At 43.3% G+C, this 25,349-nt stretch overlaps 1 protein-coding gene across 1 annotated transcript in view; it reads left to right on the forward strand.

The window, feature by feature from the left end:
• Positions 1-314: 314 nt before the first annotated feature.
• LOC137368556 (uncharacterized) overlaps positions 315-25,349 on the forward strand; it is a 35,355-nt gene continuing 10,320 nt past the window's right edge. Inside the window, exons 1-2 of the mRNA XM_068028749.1 lie at positions 315-402; positions 13,751-14,053. Of these exons, the coding sequence (XP_067884850.1) occupies positions 315-402; positions 13,751-14,053 (391 nt within the window). The remainder of the gene's footprint in view (positions 403-13,750; positions 14,054-25,349) is intronic.

The raw sequence follows: 25,349 nt of genomic DNA on the forward strand, positions 1-25,349 counted from the left end.
AGCTTCTAAAATCAGTCAGTGAATCTGGCACCTTCTTGGTTCGTAAGGAACAGTTGTTCACTGCTTTAAACAGCTGTGCCATTGGGGTGACTCAAAAAGGTTTTTAATACAGTATTTATGTATTGTGTTATAACATAGACATACAGATTTGATATGTTGTACCTTGATACAATTCAAAATGGTACTTTAAAAAAAAAATCACTTTAAAGTTTTGTTACCGCCCCCTCCTTAGTGGAATCAAATGAGAAGAGGAAGGAACATACCACAGACAGACAGACTAGAACTTAGCACTCTAACCATATGCCGAAACAACAATGGCAAGAATGATCCTCATGAAAATAATAACAATTGCTCTGGCTGTTTATATTATCTGTTTGTCTGATTTCTTCCTCCCACCTGAAGGTAAGGATCACAGGTACAATAAGTAACTTTTTTTAACGAAGATCTATCCTGAAACGATGGTTCCTCTGGTGCAATAATGAGGTGACACTGCAGAGAGGACAGATAAAACTGCTTTTCTAAGACTGACAGTTGAATTCAAAGATGTATCATGCTTTTATTCCTGTTAAGCTTTTTTGACTTATGTAATGCAGAAAAAGGATATTTTGTCAGCAAAGGCTTTAGTAACATAGACTATTTTACAGCTCAGTTTATGTTTTCATTTAAAATTGACACTGGTTAAATTTTACAGTAGTCAGTTTCCAGATTGGAAAGCATTGGTTTGTCTACCAATTTGATAATCTCCTGGCAAGATATTTGCAAGTCCTAACGTAGATTTATTAAACTATCCCTTAACGTTAGGTAAATGAGGAAAAAGATGCTGTGTTCTTTTCAGGTCTAATATTCTTATTATACAGTGTATGTTTGCTAAGGTCTGAAAGATTATTTATCTGAATAGTAACTTTTTGTTTTTAAGTAGCAAACTCCTATTTAAACGAAATGACTTGAAAGTGTGTTGATGATGCAGTCTACATACTGCCAACTATTGCAATGCTGTGATGGATGGAATTTAATGTCTTTCAGTTAGATTAACTAGTCAGAAATACCTAAATGAACAAAATTATTCTCTATATCACAACATACTACAATTTCGTAAATCAGTAAGTACCAAAATGCGTAGAAGGATTTTCTTGTTGACTTTTGCTCATCACAATGATGTATTTCAGCTTTAGGAAGTGAAATGCTTCACTATTTATGAACAGTGTCAGCATTGAATGCTTTCATGCCAGGTATGCAGCTGAGGGAATAAAGCTCAGTTTATTCTGTCCTAACATTGTTGTTTAACCCAAACCCCAGGAGGGCACAAGAGTGAATATTCCATTTCCCACAAAAAACACCTTTGGCACCTATGAATAAAACTGCCAATTTAATATTACGTCGTGCCAAATTGTGTTTTATTTTCTATTGACTTGCTCACACAAGGAAATGGACACAGACTGCCTAGATTCCTCCCACTAGGGACCCTTAGAATCATAGAATATTTAAGGTGCAGAAAAAGGCCACTTGGCCCATCATGTCTGTGCCAGCCGAAAAATGTTCCACCCATTCTAATCCCACCTTCCAGCATTTGGTTGGTAACCCTGCAGAATACAGCACTTGAGGTGCATATCCAGACTTCTTTTAAATGAGTTGAGGGCTTTTGCTTCAACTACCCTTTCAGGCAGTGAGTTCCAGACCCCCACCACCCTCTGGGTGAAAAACCTTTTCCTCTTCTCCCCTCACTTTAAATCTATGCCCCCTAGTCACTGACCTCTCTGCTAAGGTAAATAGGCCCTTCCAATTCACTCTATCTAGGCCCCTCACAATTTTGTACATCTCAATCAAATCTCCCCTCAGCCTTCTTTGTTCCAAGGAGAACAACCCCAGCCTATCCTATCTTTCCTCACAGTTGCATTTTTCCAGTCCTGGCAACATCCTCATAAATCTTCTTTGTACTCTCTCTAGTGCAATTACATTCTTTCTAGTAATGAGGTGACCAGACTGCACACAGTACTCAAGTTGTGACCTAACCAATGATTTATACAGTTCCAGCATAACTTCTCTGCTCTTATATTCTACACATCAGCTAATAAAGGAAAGGATTCCATATAAAATAAAAACAAGAAACACTGGAAATACTCAGCAGGTCTGGCAGCATCTGTGGAGAGAGAAGCAGAGTTTACGTTTCAGATCAGTGACCCTTCTTCAGAAGATTATCATGTAGAGTCTTAGAGTCATTTACAGCACAGAAGGAGGCCATTCGGCCCATTAAGTCCATGCCAGCACTCCACAGAGCTATCCAGTCAGCCCCACTCCTCTGAACGATTTCCCCATAGCCCTGTATGTTTACTTCCTTCAAGTGCCCATACTAGTTCATTTTAAAATCATTGATTGTCTCCGATTCCACCACCCTTGTTGGCAGTGAGTTCCAGGTCATTGCCCCCCGCTATGTAAAAAAAGTTCTTCTTCACATTCCCCCTGCATCTCTTGACCAAAACCGTCAATCTGTGTCCCCTAGTCCTCGTACCATTAGTTAATCATAGAGTCATTTAAGGCACAGAGGAAGCCATTCGGCCCATCGAGACCATGCCAACTGGGTACAGTTTTTCCTGTCTAACTCGTCCAAGCCTTTCATAATCTTGTACACCTCTACTAAATCTCCCCTTCATCTCCTTTGCTCTAGGGAGAACAATCCAAGCTTTTCTAACAGAATCTGGTAACTAAAATCCCCCATTCTTGGACCCATTCTAGTAAATCTCCTCTGTACCCTCACAAGGACCCTCACATCCTTCCTAAAGTGTGGTGACCTGAACTGGATGCAATACTCCAGCTGAGGTCTAACCAGAGCTTCATAAAGGTTCAGCATAACTTCCCAGCTTTTGTACTCAGTGCCTCTATTCATGAAGCCCAAGATCCCATATGCTTCACTAACCATTTTCTCAATATGTCCTGCCACCTTCAAAGATCGATGCATATGCATCCCCAGGTCCCTCTGTTCCTGCACACCCTTTAGAACTGTGGCATTAAGTATATATTGTCTCACCTTATCCATTTGCCAAAATGCATCACCTCACACTTATCATTATTAAATTCCATCTGCCACCTCTCTGCCCCTTCTGCTAGCGTATCTATATCCTGTTGCAGGCGATTCATATCATCCTCACTGTCTGCCACACCTCCAAGGTTGGTATCTTCGCCAAATTTTGAAATTCTACTTCGTATTTCAAGATCTAAGTCATTTATATATAGCAAAAAAAACAGTGCTCCCAGCACTGACCTTTGGGGAACACCACTGTCCATCATCCTCCAGTCTGAAAAGCAACCATTTACTACGACTCACTGTTTTCTGTTCTTAAGCCGACTTAAGTAACTTTCTAACTGGAAACTGACCCTCCTATTCCATGAGCTTCAGTTTTGTTAACCAGCTTTTTATGTGGTACTTTATCAAATACTTTCTTAAAATCCATTTGAACAACATCCACTGCATTCCCTTCATCAACTTTCTCTGTTACTTCATCAAAAAATTCAATCAGATTTGTCAAGCATGATTTCCACTTTACAAATCCACGCTGGCTACCCTTAATTAACTCAAAAATAAAAGCAAAATACTGCAGATTCTCAAAATATGAAATAAAAACAGAAAGTGCTGGAAATACTCAGCAGGTCAGGCAGCATCTGTGGAGAGAGAAGCAGAGTTAATGTTCCAGGCCTGTGACCTTTCACCTTTCACACTTTCTGTTTTTATTTCTTAATTAACTCAAACCTCTCTAAGTATTTGTTGATTATTTTTTTCCCTGATTATTTTTTCTAAAACCACTGATGTAAAACTAACTGGCCTGTAGTTGCTCGGACTGTCCTTTGCATAAGCCTGGCTTGCACTACTTCAACATCTGGTAGGCTGACAGATTAATGTTTTAGTGACACAAGGTCAGATATGGATCACTGAATCTCGCACCATTGACCAGAAGCTTAACTGGACCAGCCACATAAATACTATGGTTACAAGAGCAGGTCAGAGGCTGGGAATTCTGTGACAAGTAACTCACCTCCTGACTCTTCAAAGCCTGTCCATCATCTACAAGGCAGAAGTCAGGAGTGTGATGGAATACTCTCCATTTGCCTGGATGAGTGCAGCTCCAACAACACTCCAAACCTGCGACCTCTATCACCTTGAAGAACAAGGGCAGCAGACACATGGAAACATCACCACCTGCAAGTCCCCCTGCAAGTCACTCACCATCCTGACTTGGAACTACTATCACCATTCCTTCACTGTCGCTGGATCAATATCCTGGAACTCCCTCCCTAACAACACTATGGGTGTACCTACACCGTATGGGCAGCAACGGTTCAGGAAGGCAGCTCATCACTCAAGGGCAGTTAGGGATCTGCAATAAATGCTGGCCTTGCCAGCGACGCTCAAATCCCATGAACGAATAAAAAAACATACCTTGATAATATTTTATCTTTTGATGCAGAAGATATGAAATTATAGCAGCATAAAGACAAGTTTTAGATGTGATTTTTTTGTCCTATCTAAATACTAAGTGAGGTTTGAAGAATATGCTCTTTAAAAATACATGGCAAAACAAGAACACTGAATTATAATGCTTTTGCTAAAACTGAATAATTATGTCCTTCTGTTGAAAACATCTACTAAAACATTATCTAGCCTGTCATTATTTATGTGCTTGTTGGGTTATCAGCCTTTGGTTGTCATATTGGTCATTTTTGAACAAGCAAAGAAGTTTTTCTGCACAATGTACTAGATCTTTTGCTCATGCAGATTTACACTGACTTAGAGAGAAAAATATGAGAAGGCAGGAAATTAGCATTTTATTTATCCGCTCAATGTACTCAGTGGTTGCATTTACCCTGTTACCTAAAGTACATTTAGATCATCAAAGTCCAGAATAAGACCTACCTGTGTGTTACTCTTTATGATGTGGGTCTAATGTGGATCATTTTGCTATAGGAGCTATTTGTATATTGTACAGTATTTAATTTAAGCATCTTGCATGAGACTAGTTGTGGTGCCTCTGGAAACTGGAACAAGTGGCCATTCATGTGTCATATCTACCTACAAAACTACCATGCATGAAATGAATATTTATGTTTGCATGCTTATTACATAGGATATACAGTACAGAAAGAGGCCATTCGGCCCAACTACTCTGTGCTTGTGGTTATACTCGACATCAATCTCCTCCCATTTCGTCTGTCTCATCTCAGCCTTTCAGTATATCTTTCTATTCCCTTTTCTCTAATGTACCTATCTTGTTTCCTTTTGAAAGTATCTAAGCTATTTCCTTCAACCACTTCCTGTGGTAGCAAGTTCCAAATTCTAACCACCCTGTGAGTAAAGAAATTTCTTCAAATTTCCCTATTGGATTTATTAGTAACTATCTTGTATTTATGGCCCCTAGTTTTGGATTCTCCCATTGTGGAAACATTCTATCGACAACTGTTTAATAATTCCCGATAGTTCTTTTCTCATCCTTTGTAGATCTTTTTTGCACTTTCTCCAGAGCTTCTATGTCCTTTTTATAGTTCGATTTTATGATGTAGATATACTTTCCTAAACAAACTCCAAATCCAAGCAGGAAATCAAAAAGGTAAATTGAATGCTCCCAGTGGGCAGAAGCACTTTCAGATATCCTGAGGACACGAAGGGTGTTATATAAATGCAAGTTCTTTCATTCGTCTGTTGTCACTTCTGCTTACTTAAGATTTAAATATTTACGGTTATTGGAACACAACCTTTGTTGTGGTTATGAGTGAAATGGTTTGATCTATTATAACAAAACTTCAAACTACTAACACTTGGTTACCTACATAGTGTGAAGTCAACCATTTCCTTTGGTTTGCATAGACAAAATGTTACTTCAGGGACTTTTGATTGTGGGGAAATTTCAGATCATTCACTAAAGTTGGTTAGAAGGCTCCTTAGTTAAAAACTCATCAACTTGGAAATTAAGTCATCAATTTAAAGTTTTAATAATATATTAGCTGGCCATTTGCTTTAAATATTTTGTTAAGCATGCACTTTTTAAAATTCTTTCATGGGATGTGGGCATCGCTGGCAAGGGTTGTTGCCTATCCCTAATTGCTCTTGACAATTGAGTGGCTTGCTAGGCCATTTCAGAGGGAAGTTACGAGTCAACCACATTGCTGTGTGTCTTCAGTCACATGTAGACCAGGCCAGGCAAGGGCAGCAGATTTATGTCCTTAAATAATGTTAGTGAACCAGATTGGGTTTTTACAACAATTAATAGTTTCATAGAACCTTTACTGAGACTAGATTTCAATTCTAGATTTTTATTAATTAAATGAATTTAAATTCCACTAGCTTCCATGGTGGGATTTGAACCCATACCTCCAGAACATTAGCCTGGGCCTCTAAATTGAGTTCAGTGACATTACCACTACACCACCATATACAAACAGCTAACATGCATGTTTTTTTTAAATTTAGAGATACAGCACTGAAACAGGCCCTTCGGCCCACCGAGTCTGTGCCGACCAACAACCACCCATTTATACTAACCCTACAGTAATCCCATATTCCCTATCAAGCACCTACACTAGGGGCAATTTATAACAGCCAATTTACCTATCACCTGCAAGTCTTTGGATGTGGGAGGAAACCGAAGCACCCGGAGAAAACCCATGCAGACACAGGGAGAACTTGCAAACTCCGCACAGGCAGTACCCAGAATCGAACCCGGGTCCCTGCAGCTGTGAGGCTGCGGTGCTAACCACTGCGCCACTGTGTATGAGATAAATATCCACATTAGCAAACTCCAGTTTTCAAACTTACCCTTACTTTTGTAAAGTGCTGGTCTTAAGTCTCAACTCTGATAAATAGGCAAATCATGAATGCTTAGGATAGAAAATGTGCACACAGAGTATATTGCGGATTTGCTTGTGCATACTTCCATGAAAAGAATTGCCCTCTTTCTGGGTGATATATAGGCCATATATATGCAACTGAAACAACTGCTAATTATCACTAAAAATAAAAGAAAAATACTGCAGATGCTGGAAATCTGAAATAAAAACAAGAAACGCTGGAAATACTCAGCAGGTCTGGCAGCATCTGTGGAGAGAGAAGCAGAGTTAACATTTCAGGTCAGTGACCCTTCATCAGAACTGGCAAATATTAGAAATGTAATAGGTTTTAAGCAAATAAAAGAGACAGACGAAAATCCCGTTGGAGAGCAGAGTAGATCTTCTTCAAGGTAGGCATTCTTGGAAGAGAAGTGGCAGTGAATTAAACACTAAAATAAAAGCAAAATACTGCAGATGCTGGAAATCTGAAATAAAAACAAGAAATGCTGGAAATACTCAGCAGTTCTGGCAGCATCTGTGGGGAGAGAAGCTAATTAACACTACTGTTTATAAAAGAGTATTAGTTCCTCCAGCTGCTGATGGTATTTAATGACAAATTTTGCTAAAAAGCATAGTGATATTGACATATACCCGTGCTCTCTATTTCCTGAATCTCTGCTACCTGCAATTTGGCTGCAGCTTCTGTCACTCACACAGTACATGGCAGTGGTTCCACAGTGTTCAATTACATATGGTTACATCTACTTATCTGTAAGTGGTGCATATGCTGCAAGGTTTCTGAATACTAATAAGCTAGCATATTGAAGTCCCACTTTGCATAGACACTTTGCAGAGTATGCTTATTGGTAGCTCAGTTTTGTTCTTTTGTTGAGCATTCCCTTCACATAAAACAAAAAGATGGCCTGCTCTCTTACAAGTGCACACTAACAACCAGAATGACACCATTTTCCTCTTTAGGGACTGATGTTTAAAAGGATAAGTATGTTAAACTAATAGAGTTTGTTTTATTAAGTATTCAATCATAATTTGTTTCTTGTTATTTTTGAATGGAATAAGGGAAAAGTGCTTTATTAAAAATGTTATTTGCATTTTGAAAATTCTATGTCCTCCTAAAATCAATGCCAATGCAAACAAACAACACCACCGTGAAGAAAAAAAATCCTTTTCATAATTCAGTTCACAGACAGTATACCAATGATGCTAGCATTCATGCTCTGGCATTGAAATTACTCCGTGACTATTAGTATAGGAACATTTAGCATATTGTGATATTCCTTCATCTAATGGTTTTTGAAGAAAGTAAATATGCATTTTATGGTGCCGTAATACATATAGCCATACATTCACATGTATTTTATAAAGCCACGTACAGTTAATAAGCGTATATTCACAGAGATATTTTGAGGTCATTGTGCATTCAAGTGTATAATCACACAATTGGAGCGGGAGGGGGAGGATCCAGTTGTTGTGGTCCACGTTGGGACTAACAACATAGGCAAGGCTAGGATGGAGGACCTGTTTGGGGATTATAAAGCACTAGGAGCGAAATTAAGGAACAGGTCCTCGAGGGTCATAATCTCCGGATTACTGCCCGAGCCACGTGCAAATTGGCTTAGGGATAAGAATATTAGGGAAGTAAACACGTGGCTAAGGGAGTGGTGTGGGAAAGAGGGCTTCCATTTCATGGGGCATTGGCATCAGTTTTGGAACCGGGGGGATCTGTACCGATGGGACGGTCTCCACCTGAACCGATCTGGAACCAGTGTTCTAGCGAAACGGATAAATAGGGTGGTCTCTAGGACTTTAAACTAGTGACTCGGGGGGAAGGGAAAGGGAAAACGACAGGGAGTATGATGATAAATAAAAAGGTAAGCAGCAGGCTAACATGTGTGCAGGAGGGTTTAGGTTCAAGGCAGACGATGAAAGAAGCAGAAAGGAAGGATAACTCAGGAGTTATTATTAGAGATGTTGGGAATCATGAGGGTAAGAAAGCTAGCATAAAGGCACTTTACCTGAATGCTCGTAGCATTCGTAACAAGGTTGATGAGTTAACGGCACAAATCATCGCGAATAAATATGATTTGGTAGCCATTACGGAGACATGGTTACAGGTTGGTCACAACTGGGAGTTAAATATCTAGGGGTACCAGACTATTCGGAAGGACAGACAGGAAGGTAAGGGAGGTGGTGTAGCTCTGATACTCAAGGACGACATCAGGGCGGTGCTGAGAGATGATATAGGTTCTATGGAGAATGAGGTTGAATCCATTTGGGTGGAAATTAGAAACTCTAAGAAGAAAAAGTCATTGATAGGCGTAGTCTATAGGCCACCAAATAATAACATCACATTGGGGCGGGCAATAAACAAAGAAATAACCAATGCCTGTAAAATTGGTACGGCAATTATCATGGGGGATTTTAATCTACATGTAGATTGGTCGAACCAGCTCAGTCAGGGTAGCCTTGAGGAGGAGTTCGTTGAGTGTATCCGTGATAGTTTTCTTGAACAGTATGTAATGGAACCGACGAGGGAGCAAGCTATCCTAGATCTAGTCCTGTGTAATGAGACAGGAATAATTAATGACCTCATAGTTAGGGATCCTCTTGGAAGGAGTGATCACAGTATGGTTGAATTTAGAATACAGATGGAGAGTGTGAAGATAAAATCCAATGCCAGGGTCCTGTGCTTGAACAAAGGGGACTACAATAGAATGAGGGAGGACTTGGCTAAAGTGGACTGGAAACAAAGATTTTACGGTGGGACAGTTGACGAGCAGTGGAGGACTTTAAAAGCAATTTTTCAAAGTGCTCAGCAAAAGTATATTCCAGTGAAAAGGAAGGACTGGAAGAAAAGGGGTAATCTGCCACAGGTGTCTAAGGAAATAAGGGAGGCTATCAAATTGAAAGAGAAGGCGTACAAAGTGGCCAAAAGCAGCATGAAACTAGAAGATTGGGAAAACTTTAAAGGTCAACAGAAAGCTACAAAAAGAGCTATAAAGAAAAGTAAGATAGAACATGAGAAAAAACTAGCACAGAATATAAAGACAGATAGCAAAAGTTTCTATAAATATATAAAACGAAAAAGAGTGGCTAAAGTAAACGTTGGTCCTTTAGAGGATGAGAAGGGGAATTTTAGTTATGGGATATGATGAAATGGCCGAGGCATTGAACAGGTATTTTGTATCGGTCTTCACAGTGGAGGACATTAATAACATGCCAGTAATTGACAAAGAGACGAACGTAGGTGAGGACCTGGAAACAATCATTATTACGGAAGAGGTAGTGTTGGGCAAGCTAATGGAGCTAAGGATTGATAAGTCTCCTGGCCCTGATGGAATGCATCCCAGGGTACTAAAAGAGATGGCGGGAGAAATAGCAGGTGCACTGGCGGTAATTTGCCAAAATTCGCTGGACTCTGGGGTAGTCCCAGCTGATTGGAAAACAGCAGATGTGACGCCACTGTTTAAAAAGGGAGGTAGACAAAAGATGGGGAATTTTAGACCGGTTAGCTTAACCTCTGTAGTGGGGAAGATGCTTGAGTCTGTTATCAAGGAAGAAATAGCAGGGCATCTCGATAGAAATTGTCCCGTTGGGCAGACGCAGCATGGGTTCATGAAGGGCAGGTCATGCTTGACAAATCTTTTGGAATTCTATGATGACATTATGAGCAAGGTGGATAATGGGGACCCAGTGGATGTGCTGGACCTAGATTTCCAAAGGTGCCGCACAAGAGGCTGCTGCATAAGATAAGGAGGCATGGCGTGAGGGGTAAAGTATTAGCATGGATAGAGGATTGGTTGACTAACAGGAAGCAGAGAGTGGGGATAAATGAGTGCTATTCTGGGTGGCAATCAGTCACTAGTGGTGTGCCTCAAGGATCGGTGTTGGGACCGCAATTATTTACAATTTATATAGATGATTTGGAGTTCGGGACCACGTGTAGGGTGTCAAAGTTTGCAGATGACACTAAGATGAGTGGCAGAGCAAAGTGTGCAGATGACTGTGAAACTTTGCAGAGGAACATAGATACATTGAGTGAGTGGGCAAAGGTCTGGCAGATGGAATACAATGTTAATAAATGTGAAGTCATTCATTTCGGTAGGAGTAACAGTAAAAAGGATTATGACTTGAATGGTAAAAAGTTGCAGCATGCTGCTATGCACAGGGACCTAGGTGTCCTTGTGCATGAATCGCAGAAGGTTGGTCTGCAGGTACAGCAAGTAATTAGGAAGGCAAATGGAATTTTGTCCTTCATTGCTAAAGGGATTGAGTTTAAAAGCAGAGAGGTTATGTTGCAGCTGTGTAAGGTACTGGTGAGGCCGCACCTGGAGTACTGTGTGCAGTTTTGGTCTCCTTACTTGAGAAAGGATGTACTGGCACTGGAGAGGGTGCAGAGGAGGTTCACTAGGTTGATTCCGGAGTTGAGGGGGTTGGCTTATGAGGAGAGACTGAGTAGATTGGGATTATATTCATTGGAGTTCAGAAGAATGAGGGGGGATCTTATAGAAATATATAAAATTATGAAGGGAATAGATAAGATACAAGTAGAGAGGATGTTTCCACTGGCAGGTGAAGCTAGGACAAGAGGGCATAGCCTCAAGATTAGAGGGAGCAGATTTAGGACTGAATTAAGAAGGAACTTCTTCACCCAGAGGGTTGTTAATCTATGGAATTCCTTGCCCAGTGAAGTAGTTGATGCTTCTTCAGTAAACGTCTTTAAAGCTAAGGTAGATATCTTTTTGAACAATAAAGGAATTAAGGGATACGGTGGGACCGCGGGTAAGTGGATCTGAGTCCACGAAAAGATCAGCCATGATCTTATTGAATGGCGGAGCAGGCTCAAGGGGCCGGACGGCCTACTCCTGCTCCTAGTTCTTATGATCTTATATCTTATCAAAGTCTACATTCCCTGCAAATCCGAACACTACTTGGCATTTGCAGGTACATCAGGGCTCTTATACTGGGAGGAATATTTTGGCACATCAGGGTTCTTGTAGTGGGAGAAATGCAAGTCAAAAGCTGAGGCTGCTTACTTTCCCTGGGCTTAGGTAGTGTTGTAGGCAGTGGGGTGGAGAGGAGGGTAGTAGTGTGATGGCTGAGCCAGTTGTATATCATATATGTTCGTGTTCGTCCGCCTTACACTTGAGGGATCGAAGATGGAGGGAGTATCAAGGCAATGACCTGAGTGGGAGTCAGTAAAGGTTTTGTTGGAGACAAGGACATTAAAAATTGAAGGTTAGGGAATGGTGGAACAAATCAGCAGCCCAGAGATATTATGGCAAAGGGAGGGTCAGAGATTCATCTAATTTTCTCCCACTGACTTTGTTTCCTCCCTTTCTTCCTCTTTTTCCTTCTTTGCTATGCCTACCTTGAATGTGGAGGCTGCTTGTTCTTTGCTGTATTTTTTTCTTGCTTTTTTGTGCTAAGCGTTTTTTGAATATGTATAAAAAAGAAAAAATTCGCTTCACTTTGCTATCTCTTTTCTTTGCTGCAGCCTTTCTTTGCTTAGCTTTTTTTTTGGTTTTGTTCCTTTACATTTTCTAATTTCCTTCTGCTCTCTCTTGCCCCTTTCAGTGTTAGCACACTAGGGGTGATGGGATCTTCAGGAGCAGTCGGAGCTTCCATTATCTACATACTGAAGTCTCCAGGGCTAGTCTGCAGTCTTTCAGGGTAGTGGGAGACCAGGGCTGCACTGGTTATTGAAGCAGATTGGTAATAGGTACTTAATAATTATTCTATTTAAGACATGTTTTCTGGTTGACAAGGCTGGTTGATCTTTTGGAATATACTTTTTAAAAATTATTTGCATAACATGCAAGAACATTTTATTATATTTTTAAATTTAAACATCATTAAAACTGCAGGTTTTTTTTACTGTACCTGGGAAGTTTGAGTTCCTTTGTTCGCATATTGGGTAAATGTAGCATTTGGTGTACCAAGGCATACTGACCAGAAGATTCCAGGTTCATTCCCCAGGGGCAGGATTTTTGGGTCCCGCCGGGGGCTGGAATGGAGGTGGAGAGGGCCCGAAAATACCGGCGCTGGCTGGTGTGTCTGTTTCCCAACTCCATTCCGATGTTGGCCATTTTTGCTGAGGCGAATTCAGGGCCAGCAGGGTCGCAGATTAGGCTAGTTAAGAGCCTTTTTAGGGCCAACTAAAGGAGGCCAACTGGAATTTTCCAGTCAACCTCCAGTTTCCCACACCAGCGAGTGCAACTTAGGTGCCTGGAAGTGGGCACCCGGCGGCAGGCAGGGGTGGTGGGGGGGGTGGGGGGGGGGGTGGGTTTGGGGGCCAGTACTCCAAACAGGCCTAAAGGGCCTCCCTACCTGCCTGGGTGCAGCCACAGATCCACCTGGACAGGGAGTCCCAGGTGTTGGCCTGGTTGCCGTCTCTGATTTTTAATTTAAGTGTGAAAAAAGTTGTTGAGAGGGCACCTCCATGTTGAAGCACCCTCGCAGTTACTTACCATCCATTGCAGGCTGCTGCTCCTCTCAAGCTGGAAAGCCTCTGTATGGCCCTCCAGCTTCGAGAGCCTGCACACCTCCCTTAATTGACAGCAAATTTGTCTCCATGCCATTAAGTGGGCACCCCCATCAACATCCCAATAAGTGACTGTTTACCCCCCTCCCCGCCGGGGGCGGGTTTGGGACCCGGAAACAGTCCTGACTTTTATTTCCTGCCTCAGAGAGAAAATCCAGCCCCAAGTCTCTGCTGAGTCAGGTAATCTCAGGTGGAACCGCAACTAGGGTGTTACATTTGGCCTTAGTGACCTGGTTTAGACACAGGGAAAATTGGGGTCTGTGCTCCTAATTAGGGGGCTGCGGATGGAAAGTGCATTTGCATGGCTGTGATTATGACAGTAGCTCTGCTAATTCACTAAATTCACTAGCACACTTACTAATTATTGTCTGTTCACAGGGGACATTGTTAATGTGCTCATGGTAGTGTGCATTGACCTGAGCCTGTCATATAAAGTAACCAACCTATCCTCTCTGCTTGGATTCATGAACATTACTAGTACCATCTCCAACTGTTCAGAAAATGGAACTCAAGGAAGAATGACTGAGATAAAAGTCTTTTTAAATCACTCCAGCAACGAAAGGAATCAGGAAAACTCTATGTGTCAGAATGTAACGCCACATTTTATAGCCACAGGCCGGTTTATATGTACAACTGACACGAAGGAAAAGCACACACTGAATCAGGAATCACCTTCTCAAGGTAAGGTCATGTTATTTATTTGGAGTTTATATCTAATTTACACTTTGTGATTTGGCTTATCACTACTTGCAAAATCTCAAGATCTCAAAGTGACTGGGTACATTTGTTTTATATACCTTTCATTTGTTTTTACTATCTGTTGAGAGTTAACTGGTGATATTTGTTTTAAAAATATAGACTTTCTTTTTCTCTTTTAAAAACAATGATAGTAAGCACCATGTACTTTGTTTCTAGATTGATAGCTAAGAGGCCTTTGATTTTCAAACTTCATATTATGTAATGGCCAAGAGACTAAAACTCAATTACTTAAGTGTAGTCAACGCAATTCTTTTTAATGTGACCTAATTCAGGATGGTGATACAGTTCAAAATTGAGTGGTTTAGCAACATTGTAACAACATAACAAAAGTATTGAAAGAGAAAAGACTATTTGGCCACCAAGCCCTTTCATGCTTTTCTTTTAGACCCAATGTGAATTCTATCTCAAAAGCATGATTTGCAGATGCTGGAAATCTGAAATAAAAACAGAAAACGCTGCAAACATTCAGCACTGGAAACTGTAGGGCTGAAACATTGGGTTGAATTTTATGGCACCTAGGGACGGAAACAGAGGCAGGGGGCCCATACAATTGTGTGAGAAAGTGGGGTGGGGTGGGGGGGGGGGTGGGGGGGGAATGGAGTGCCCATTGCTTTCCCTATGCCTTTGAAGTTAGTCCGGGGTGACCTTTCTGCCGCAGGCCAATAAATGGCCACTATAGGGCGGCACAGTGGTGTAGTGGTTAGCACCGCAGCCTCACAGCTCCAGTGACCCGGGTTCAATTCCGGGTACTGCCTGTGTGGAGTTTGCAAGTTCTCCCTGTGTCTGCTTGGGTTTCCTCCGGGTGCTCCGGTTTCCTCCCACATGCCAAAGATTTGCAGATTGATAGGTAAATTGACCATTAGAAATTGCCCCTAGTATAGGTAGGTGGTAGGGAAAATATAGGGACAGGTGGGGATGTGGTAGGAATATGGAATTAGTGTAGGATTAGTATAAATGGGTGGTTGATGGTCGGCACAGACTCGGTGTGCCGAAGGGCTTGTTTCAGTGCTGTATCTCTAAACTAAACTGAACTAAACTAAAGGGCTTCTTCCCACCTCTACCTCAATTTAATGGGTGAAGGGGCCCGCCACCAGGTAAAACCTGGCAGGCTCCTAGCGGGCTCAAGGGGGACCCTTCTTTTGAGGGCAATCCAGAGCCCCCGAAGGGACCCCTCCTACGGGTAATGGCTGCCTGCACCCCACAATCTGGGAAGACCCCTCCCACCCTCATTGACACCCCCCTCGCCCCATCCCTGGGGCCTGCTGGAATGGCCCCAGCGACCCCAACTCCACTGGCCTCTCCCAGGGTCATCATCACTCTTCTCCTCTGCAGGGCCTCCTACAGTACCGGCAGTGGCCACCACTCCCAGTGAAGCTGATGGCAGCACTGGAGGTGGGAGTATGTCACTTAAAGGGATGGTGTCCCTGGCAGCGGGTAATTAATTATCTGCCTGCATGAAGTAGCTCCAGGGATCCCACGCCTTCTGACCCACTGCCGGAATCCCTGTCGCCAGATTAAAATTCATTAACTCTGTTTCTCTATCCACAGACGCTGCCTGACCTGCTGAGTATTTCCAGCATTTTCTGTTTTTTTTTAATGAATTCTACCTCACCCTTCCGATCTTCCTATGTTTTTCTATGAGTAAATCCAAGAAGATAGAGCTCTATAAATCCTTTGTCCAAAAGAATCGAGTGAAACTCATGGGCAATAACCCAGTCTCAATGACTATGCTTGCATCTCTGACCAGTCACATTTCACGGGACACTGATCAACCACTGAATTCTATGGATCTATTTCCCCAATTCTTTGATGCCATTTTCCCCCACCTTGCTTCCTTATTTCTTCTCTCCTAAAAGCATTGACTTCTGCTGCGGCATAGATGCACAGATCCAGCAGCATTCTGGTACCTCTTCCAGTGGCTATTCTTCATCTATATGTCTGGATCGAGAGTGGACACTTAGTAATTCTATAGTGAAGGGTGTCACAGCCAAGACCAATTGTGTTCTCACAGGACATCGGCCCCTAAGCACGTTCCAGCAGGGGCCAAGCGACAGCGACCAGGAATGGGAAACCTATCTAAATGTTGCCCCCTTGAAGTCACTTGTGGGAGTGGTGCACAGGCCCCCTAACAGTAACCACACAGTAGGATGAGGTATAAAGGAAGAAACAATGGGTGCTTGTCAGAAAGGTACGGCGATAATCATGGGCGATTTTAATCTACATATAGACTGGAAAAATCAGATGGGCAAAGTTAGCCTAGGTGAGAAGTTCATAGAATGTTTTCGGGATAGTTTCTTAGAACAGCATGGTCTGGAGCGAACCATAGAGCAGGCTATACTAAACTTGGTATTGTGCAATGAGATAGGATTAACTAATGACCTGATAGTGAAGGCACCCCTAGGCAGCAACGATCATAATATGATTGAATTTTGCATTCAGTTTGAGGGAGAGAAAAGTGATTTAAACTTAAATAAGGGCAATTATGAAGGCAGGAAAGCGGAACTAGCTAAAGTGAATTGGCAAATTAGGTTAAGGGATAGGTCAATAGAGATGCAGTAGCAGACATTTAAGGGGATATTTCAGAATGCACAGAATAGATATATTTCAACTAGAAAGAAAAATTCCAATGGGTGGACCCCCCATCCATGTTAACTAATAAAGTTAAAGATAGTATCAAACTTGAAGAAAAAGCATATAATTGTACAAAGATGGGTGGCAGCTGAGAAGATTGGACAGAATATAAAAAACAGCAAAGAATGACTAAAAGATTAATAAGGACGTGTCATGCAGCCCCCACCTGACAAGAATGAGGCACATTAATTTTGCCACAAATTTCAAATTGTTGCTGGGAAAAAGAGAAAGCCTATTACAAGTGGTTGCCAAGACCCTGGCTGGAAGGACATTTTTGCATATTAACAGACTGTTCTGGATAGTTTCTTAGAACAGCATGTTCTGAAGCCAACCAGAGAGCAGGCTATACTAGACTTGGTATTGTGCAATGAGATAGGATTAATTAATGACCTCCTGGTGAAGGCACCCCTAGGCAGCAGCGACCATAATGTGATTGAATTTTACATTCAGTTTGAGGGAGAGAAGAATGGGTCTAAGACTAGTATTTTAAACTTAAATAAGGGCAATTATGAGGGCAGGAAAGCAGAACTAGCTAAAGTGAACTGGCAAATTGAGCTCCCCCTTGATGAATCCTTGTTCACTGCTTTCCAATTATAAGGCAAAGAAATGAGCACAAATGGGCTTTCTTAGGTTTAAAGAAGAAAAATGAAATGTTATCAAACTTAAACTCTAATTCGGGTAATGCCGATGGATACACGACGCGCCCACGCTAGCATGCATATGCAATACACACGTGCAGATAGGGACAGAAAAGAACAGAAGAAAAGATAAAGTGGAAAGTTTGAGGCAATCTCTGAGGAGGGTTTTTTGTTTCGAGCTCTCTGTAGAGTCCTTTTGTTGAAGGTATGGTCTTGCTTTTCGTTGGGGCCCAGTATTCTTCTTAAATCTTGTTCACTGCAGGAGACTTTTCTCTCTTGGGGTTCATGTGTCTTCAGTGGGTTTCAGTTCCATGAGAAAGAGATGGGAGTACAGTAAGGCCAGTTGAAGGCTGAGAGGGACCCCTAGAAACAGTTCTCACCTGGTTGTAACAGAAATTTGGGTGCTAGTGACCGGAATTGACCCACAGACAAACGAGAGAAATTGGAAGGGGGAAGTCAAATTGTTCCCAATCAAAAAAGAGCAAGATTAATACAGGTTTTCTTGTGTGTGTGCTTGAATATTAACATGTCTGTAACTGAAGCTCGTAGCTCTCCAAGCCAGGGTGAAGTAACTTGGGATAAGTTAAAAGCACTATCTATGGAGGAGTTGAGGACAATGGCTGAACAGTGTGGGATCACTGTACGTGGCAAGGCTAGGAAGTCTGAACTCCTACGGCTAGTGGCCAACCATTTTTCCCTTGAATCTGAAGAAGCAGAAGCAGTGTTAGAAGCAGACCCAGAGAGGGTACTTTTAGCAAAGATGCAATTGGAACAAAGGAAACTTGAACTAGAGAGCATGAAGAAAATGAAAGGCAGGAGAGAGAGCGAAAGAGAGACAGGAGAAGGAACGAGAGAGGAGAGAGGAGAGAGAGAAAAAGAATATCCCAGAAAGAATGCGAAGAAAGAGAGTTGAAGCATCTTGAATTAACTAGGGGAGTGACAGAGTAATCCCAGTGAAAGCATGACCCAACATGGAGGAGCATAATTCAGGTCTGGGTGCAAAATTGCTAAACCTTGCTCAACTAATTCCAAAATTCAATGAGAAAGATGTGGAGGAATTTTTATGTCTTCTGAGAAACTGGCAAGGTAGCTAAAATGGCCAGCTGAGACCTGGTCTCTTTTACTACAATGCAAGCTAACTGGAAAAACCCATGAGGTTTATTCACTGTTGCCAGATGAGAGTTCATCAAATTATAAACTGACTAAAGATGCTATCCTCAGGGCATATGAGTTAGTACCCAAAGCCTATTGCCAAAAATTTAGAACCCTCAAAAAGCAAGCTGATCAAACTTATCTGGAGTTTGAAAGAAGTAAGCAGCTGGCTTTTGATCAGTGGCTGAGGGCTGTTAAAGTACAGCTCAGCTATGAGAATGTCAGGGAAGTAATTCTGTTAGAGGAATTTAAAAACTCTCTCCCACTTTCAATAAAGACCCATGTAGAGGAGCAGCGGGTCCAGAGAGCCTGGCAAGTGGCCGTTCTGGCCAAAGAGTTTGCTTTAATTTATAAGTTGGTTTCCCAGGGCAGAACCTTTCCTAGTCACCCCCACAAATCCGAAAAGGACCAAGGATGGGAGATCGATAGGAGCCCAGGCAGTCCTAGTACAGAAAGGAAAGCAGGAGACAAAGGGAGCCCTCGTCCAGCCAAAAAGGAAGGTGCTATGAGCAAGAGTGAGACCCGGAGACCTGTGTGCTTCCATTGTAATAAAGCAGGGCATTTAAAAACTGACTGCTGGAAACTAAAGGAAAAACTGGTAGGGTTAATCAGGGCACACCCGGTCAGTGAAAAGGGGGACCTGATGGAAAGCACAGCAGAACAAGCTGTGGCTTTAACTGTAGTAAGAGTGAGACCCAGGAAGCTTATGGCTGCAAGTTCAGGAAAATTTAATAGGATTCCTAAAGGTTATCAGAGTTTTGTGTCTGAAGGGAAAGTAACCCCATACCCCTTGAGTGGGGCAAGCAAGCCCATAGTGATTCTTAGGGACACAGGGGCCACTGGGTCCCTTTTACTGGGCCTGATCTCTGCAGTGAACACCAGAATGATGGTGGACGGTATTGGAGGGCAGTGTGTGCCTGTACCTGTACACCAGGTGCACCTCGTGTGTGACCTAGGTTCGAGACCGGTGACTGTAGGGATTGTCCCTAGTAACTTGTGGACGGGGTTGGCCTGCTCCGAGGTAATGATCCAGCTGGGGTGAAGGTGGTAGTTTCCCCAGTCATGAAAGAAAGACCACAGGAGGTCAGAGAGACAGGCCAGTGGCAGGAGATGGTCCTCTGCAGTTTCCCTGAATGTGTAGTGGATCAGGCCATGATCAAACCAGCTCCCCCCGAGGAGACTGCATTAGCACTGCAGGCAGATAACCATGAGGTCTGCCAGTCCAAGTCTCTGGAAAGTTAGGAGACCCAGGGAATGAATTAAATGGATTTTCCCAAGGAGAGGCTCAGCGAGTCAACCCAGTATTGCAAGAATTAGCACAGGAGGCCCAGTCTGAAAGTGAAGCAGAGGGAGTCTCTGATTCCTGCTATTTAAAGAATGAGGTACTGATGAGGAAATGGATTTCTCCTCACAGAGCTAAGAGCAAGGAGTGGACAGTAGTTCTCATCAGTTAGTTGTGCCACAGAGGTATTGGAGAGAAATATTAAGAAGGGCCCACGAGACTACAGTAGCTGTACATGCCGGTATACGAAAGACCAAAGCCCACATAGGACAGCAGTTTGACTGGCCAAAACTCCACAAAGATGTGGTGGAGTACTGCAAGAGTTGCCACATGGGCCAGGTTGAGGGGAAACCCCAACCTACAGTGAAACCTGCACCCTTAAGTCCTGTACTGGTGTTAGGAGGATCCTCCAGCAGAGGGCTGGTGAACTGTAAGGGACCCCCATCGAGAAGAAAAGGGGACAGGCAGGCACACGGCTGGAAAAAGGTTAGACAGGGAAGGGGAAAAAGTGACCAAGAGGGCAGGTTAAAGGAAGTCAGGGAGGAATCCCAGATGAAAACCCCTACTATCAGGTCAGCCAAACTCAAAAGATTTGAAACGTTAGACCCCATACCCTCTGCAAATGCAGACTCTAGAAGCACCCCACCAGAGTTTCTAACAGTCTTTATAGGAATCTGCAGAGGCAAAGAAAGACCTCTAGGGGGCATAGAAACCATGAGGGTGATGCCTCACCTAGTCAAAGTGCCACAGAGGAGTGCAGTAGGGTCTGCATACATATCTGCAGGCAGGAATGTCCCAGAGAACAAAGGGGAGATTAACAAAGAATCCTCCCCCACAGTCAGAGGAAAAGGGAACCACCCATCTCCTGAAGTCAAAAGCCTTTGCATGACTCAGCAAAGCACTGAAAGAGAGTTCAGGATTGACCCGCCCACTACTAACTTTCCTGAAAAAAAAATGACCTCAACAGGAACAAAGACCCTCAGCAGTCATGGCAATGGGCAAACTGAAGAAAAATTTCCCCAAAGAACAACATGGTTACTTCGATGCCAAAAATGGGAAATTAAAGCAGCACTGGCACCCAGAAAAGACAATTTTAATAAGCTTTAAGATTAATGAATGAATGGGAATGAATGAGAGAAATGCATGGTTTTCTGTATCTTATATATATTTCTCTCTACCCTTTTAATGAAATGCACCTTTTTTTTCAAATGGCATTTCACTCCCCTGGGTGTGGAGGTGTCATGCGGGCCCCCACCTGCCAAGAATGAGGCACATTAATTTTGCCACATGGACATTAAATTTCAAATTGTTGCTGGGAAGAAGAGAAGGCCTATTACAAGGAGTTGCTAAGCCCCTGGCTGAAAGGATATTTTTGCATATTAACAAACACTGCCTGGAACAAGGGACCATTCCCTGACCCACCCAATAAACAAAGCCAGAAGTGGTTATACCAGTCACGTGACTACCCTGCTGGCCAACTTGGGAGTTTTAAATTGTAGAGACAGTGTTTGAACTGGCAGAAAGCTCTGTGCTCCTGCATGAAAAGACCTCCACCCTTCCTGTCTGCTCCCATCTCTTTCTCACGGAACTAAAACCCATTGAAGATACTTGAACCCAGAGAGAAAGGTCTCCTACAGTGAACAAGGTTTAAGAAGAATACTGGGCCCCAACGAAATGCAAGACCATACCTTCAGCAAAAGGAGTCTACAGAGAGCTCGAAGCACAGTAACAAAACCCCTCCTCAGAGGTTGCCTCAAACTTTTCCACTTTATCGCTTCTTCTGCTCTTTTCTGTCCCTATCTGCATGTCTGTATTGCATATGCTAGTGTGGGTGTGTCGTGTATCCATAGGCGTTAACTGAATTAAGGTTTAAGTTTAAGTTTATTAAAATTTCACTTTTCTTCTTAAACCTAAGAAAGCCTGTTTGTGCTCATTTCTTTGCCTTATAATTCGAAAGTGTTGAACAAGGATTCACCAAGGAGGAGCTCAAAACATGGTGTGTTTAAAATTAAACCCCGTTACAGTAAGACCAGGTGAAGGCTGAGAGGGACCCCCGAGACACCTTTCTCACATGGTCGTAACAGAGGGAAAAAATAGAGTATGAGAGAAAGATGGCTCGAAATATAAAATATAAAAGTATGAGTTACTATAGATATAGATAACTATAGATACTGTTCTTTTGGGCCTCCTTATCTCGAGAGACAATGGATACGCGCCTGGAGGTGGTCAGTGGTTTGTGAAGCAGCGCCTGGAGTGGCTATAAAGGCCAATTCTGGAGTGACAGGCTCTTCCACAGGTGCTGCAGAGAAATTTGTTTGTTGGGGCTGTTGCACAGTTGGCTCTCCCCTTGCGCCTCTGTCTTTTTTCCTGCCAACTACGAAGTCTCTTCGACTCGCCACAATTTAGCCCTGTCTTTATGGCTGCCCGCCAGCTCTGGCGAATGCTGGCAACTGACTCCCACGACTTGTGATCAATGTCACACGATTTCATGTCGCGTTTGCAAACGTCTTTATAACGGAGACATGGACGGCCGGTGGGTCTGATACCAGTGGCGAGCTCGCTGTACAATGTGTCTTTGGGGATCCTGCCATCTTCCATGCGGCTCACATGGCCAAGCCATCTCAAGCGCCGCTGACTCAGTAGTGTGTATAAGCTGGGGATGTTGGCCGCTTCAAGGACTTCTGTGTTGGAGATATAGTCCTGCCACCTGATGCCAAGTATTCTCCGAAGGCAGCGAAGATGGAATGAATTGAGACGTCGCTCTTGGCTGGCATACGTTGTCCAGGCCTCGCTGCCGTAGAGCAAGGTACTGAGGACACAGGCCTGATACACTCGGACTTTTGTGTTCCGTGTCAGTGCGCCATTTTCCCACACTCTCTTGGCCAGTCTGAACATAGCAGTGGAAGCCTTACCCATGCGCTTGTTGATTTCTGCATCTAGAGACAGGTTACTGGTGATAGTTGAGCCTAGGTAGGTGAACTCTTGAACCACTTCCAGAGCGTGGTCGCCAATATTGATGGATGGAGCATTTCTGACATCCTGCCCCATGATGTTCGTTTTCTTGAGGCTGATGGTTAGGCGAAATTCATTGCAGGCAGACGCAAACCTGTCGATGAGACTCTGCAGGCATTCTTCAGTGTGAGATGTTAAAGCAGCATCGTCAGCAAAGAGGAGTTCTCTGATGAGGACTTTCCGTACTTTGGACTTCGCTCTTAGACGGGCAAGGTTGAACAACCTGCCCCCTGATCTTGTGTGGAGGAAAATTCCTTCTTCAGAGGATTTGAACGCATGTGAAAGCAGCAGGGAGAAGAAAATCCCAAAAAGTGTGGGTGCGAGAACACAGCCCTGTTTCACACCACTCAGGATAGGAAAGGGCTCTGATGAGGAGCCACCATGTTGAATTGTGCCTTTCATATTGTCATGGAATGAGGTGATGATACTTAGTAGCTTTGGTGGACATCCGATCTTTTCTAGTAGTCTGAAGAGACCACGTCTGCTGACGAGGTCAAAGGCTTTGGTGAGATCAATGAAAGCAATGTAGAGGGGCATCTGTTGTTCACGGCATTTCTCCTGTATCTGACGAAGGGAGAACAGCATGTCAATAGTCGATCTCTCTGCACGAAAGCCACACTGTGCCTCAGGGTAGACGCGCTCGGCCAGCTTCTGGAGCCTGTTCAGAGCGACTCGAGCAAAGACTTTCCCCACTATGCTGAGCAGGGAGATTCCACGGTAGTTGTTGCAGTCACCGCGGTCACCTTTGTTTTTATAGAGGGTGATGATGTTGGCATCGCGCATGTCCTGGGGTACTGCTCCCTCGTCCCAGCACAGGCATAGCAGTTCATGTAGTGCTGAGAGTATAGCAGGCTTGGCACTCTTGATTATTTCAGGGGTAATGCTGTCCTTCCCAGGGGCTTTTCCGCTGGCTAGGGAATCAATGGCATCACTGAGTTCCGATTTGGTTGGCTGTATGTCCAGCTCATCCATGACTGGTAGAGGCTGGGCTGCATTGAGGGCAGTCTCAGTGACAGCATTCTCCCTGGAGTACAGTTCTAGGTAGTGCTCAACCCAGCGGTCCATCTGTTTGCGTTGGTCAGTGATTATGTCCCCCGATTTAGATTTGAGGGGGGTGATCTTCTTGATGGTTGGCCCAAGAGCTCTCTTCATGCCATCATACATTCCTCTGATGTTTCCGGTGTCTGAGGCCAGCTGAATATGACTGCATAGGTGTTGCCAGTAGTCGTTTGCGCAACGCCTAGCTGTTCTTTGTGCAGTACTTCTGGCTGCTTTAAGTGCTGCGGATGTTAAATCGCTGGGGGCTTTCTTGTAGTTCAAAAGTGCAATGCGCTTAGCGGCTATGACAGGTTCCAGCTCTTCATTATGAGATTGAAACCAGTCTGCATTTCTCTTCGCACTTTTGCCGTAGGTGGTCAAAGCTGACTCATAGATGGCGTCTCTGATGTGGGCCCACTTGGTCTCAGCATCCCCTGTGGGAGTGTTTTGAAGGGCTGTTACAAGTGAATTTAGAAATTTTTGTAACAGCTGTGGGTGAGAAATTCTGCTCGTGTTGATGCGCGGGTGGCCCTTCTGCTTGGAATGATGCAACTTCTTTGGTCTGAGTCTAACCTTGCTGCACACCAGGGAGTGGTCGGTGTCGCAGTCCGCACTGTGGAAGCTGCGTGTGATTTGAACACTGTTTAAGGCGGCTCGCCTTGTGACAATGAGGTCTAGCTGGTGCCAACGACGTGATCTTGGGTGCCTCCATGAAACCTGGTGACAGGGTTTAGTGTGAAAGAACGAGTTGGTGATGCAGAGGTTATGATAGGTACACAACTCAAGCAGTCTCTGCCCGTTCTCATTCATCCTTCCAACGCCATAGCGCCCAAGGCAGGAGGGCCATGAGTCATGGTCGGCCCCAACCCTGGCATTAAAGTCCCCCAGCAGGAATAGGTGTTCGGTGTTGGGGATGCTGCTAATGATGTTATGGAGTTGTTCATAGAACTGGTCTTTAGCTTATATAGATACTATAGTTAAAAAATAAGGGTTAACAAAGTGAGCATTGGTCCTATAGAAAGTGAGTCTGGGGAATTAATAATGGAAAATAAGGAGATGGCAGATGAATTGAACAGGTATTTTGCATCGGGCTTCACTACAAAGGACACAAGTAACATCCCAGACATAGCTGTAAATCAGGAAATGGAAGGGAGGGAGAAACTCAAGAAAATTACAATCACCAGGGAAGTGGTACTGAGTAAATTGTTGGAGCTGCGGGCTGACAAGTCCTGGGTCCTGATGAACTTCATCCTAGGGTCTTAAAAGAAGTGGCTAATGATATAATTGATGTGTTAGTTTTAATTTTCCAAAATTCCCTAGATTCAGGTAAAGTTCCATTAGATTGGAAAATAACAATTGTAACTCCTTTATTCAGAAAGGGAGGGAGACAGAAAGCAGGAAACTATCGGCCAGTTAGCTTAATATCTGTCAAAGGGAAGATGTTAGAAGCTATTATTAAAGACGT

The sequence above is a fragment of the Heterodontus francisci genome, chromosome 1 (assembly GCF_036365525.1).
Source record: "Heterodontus francisci isolate sHetFra1 chromosome 1, sHetFra1.hap1, whole genome shotgun sequence".
NCBI classification, from domain to species: domain Eukaryota; kingdom Metazoa; phylum Chordata; class Chondrichthyes; order Heterodontiformes; family Heterodontidae; genus Heterodontus; species Heterodontus francisci.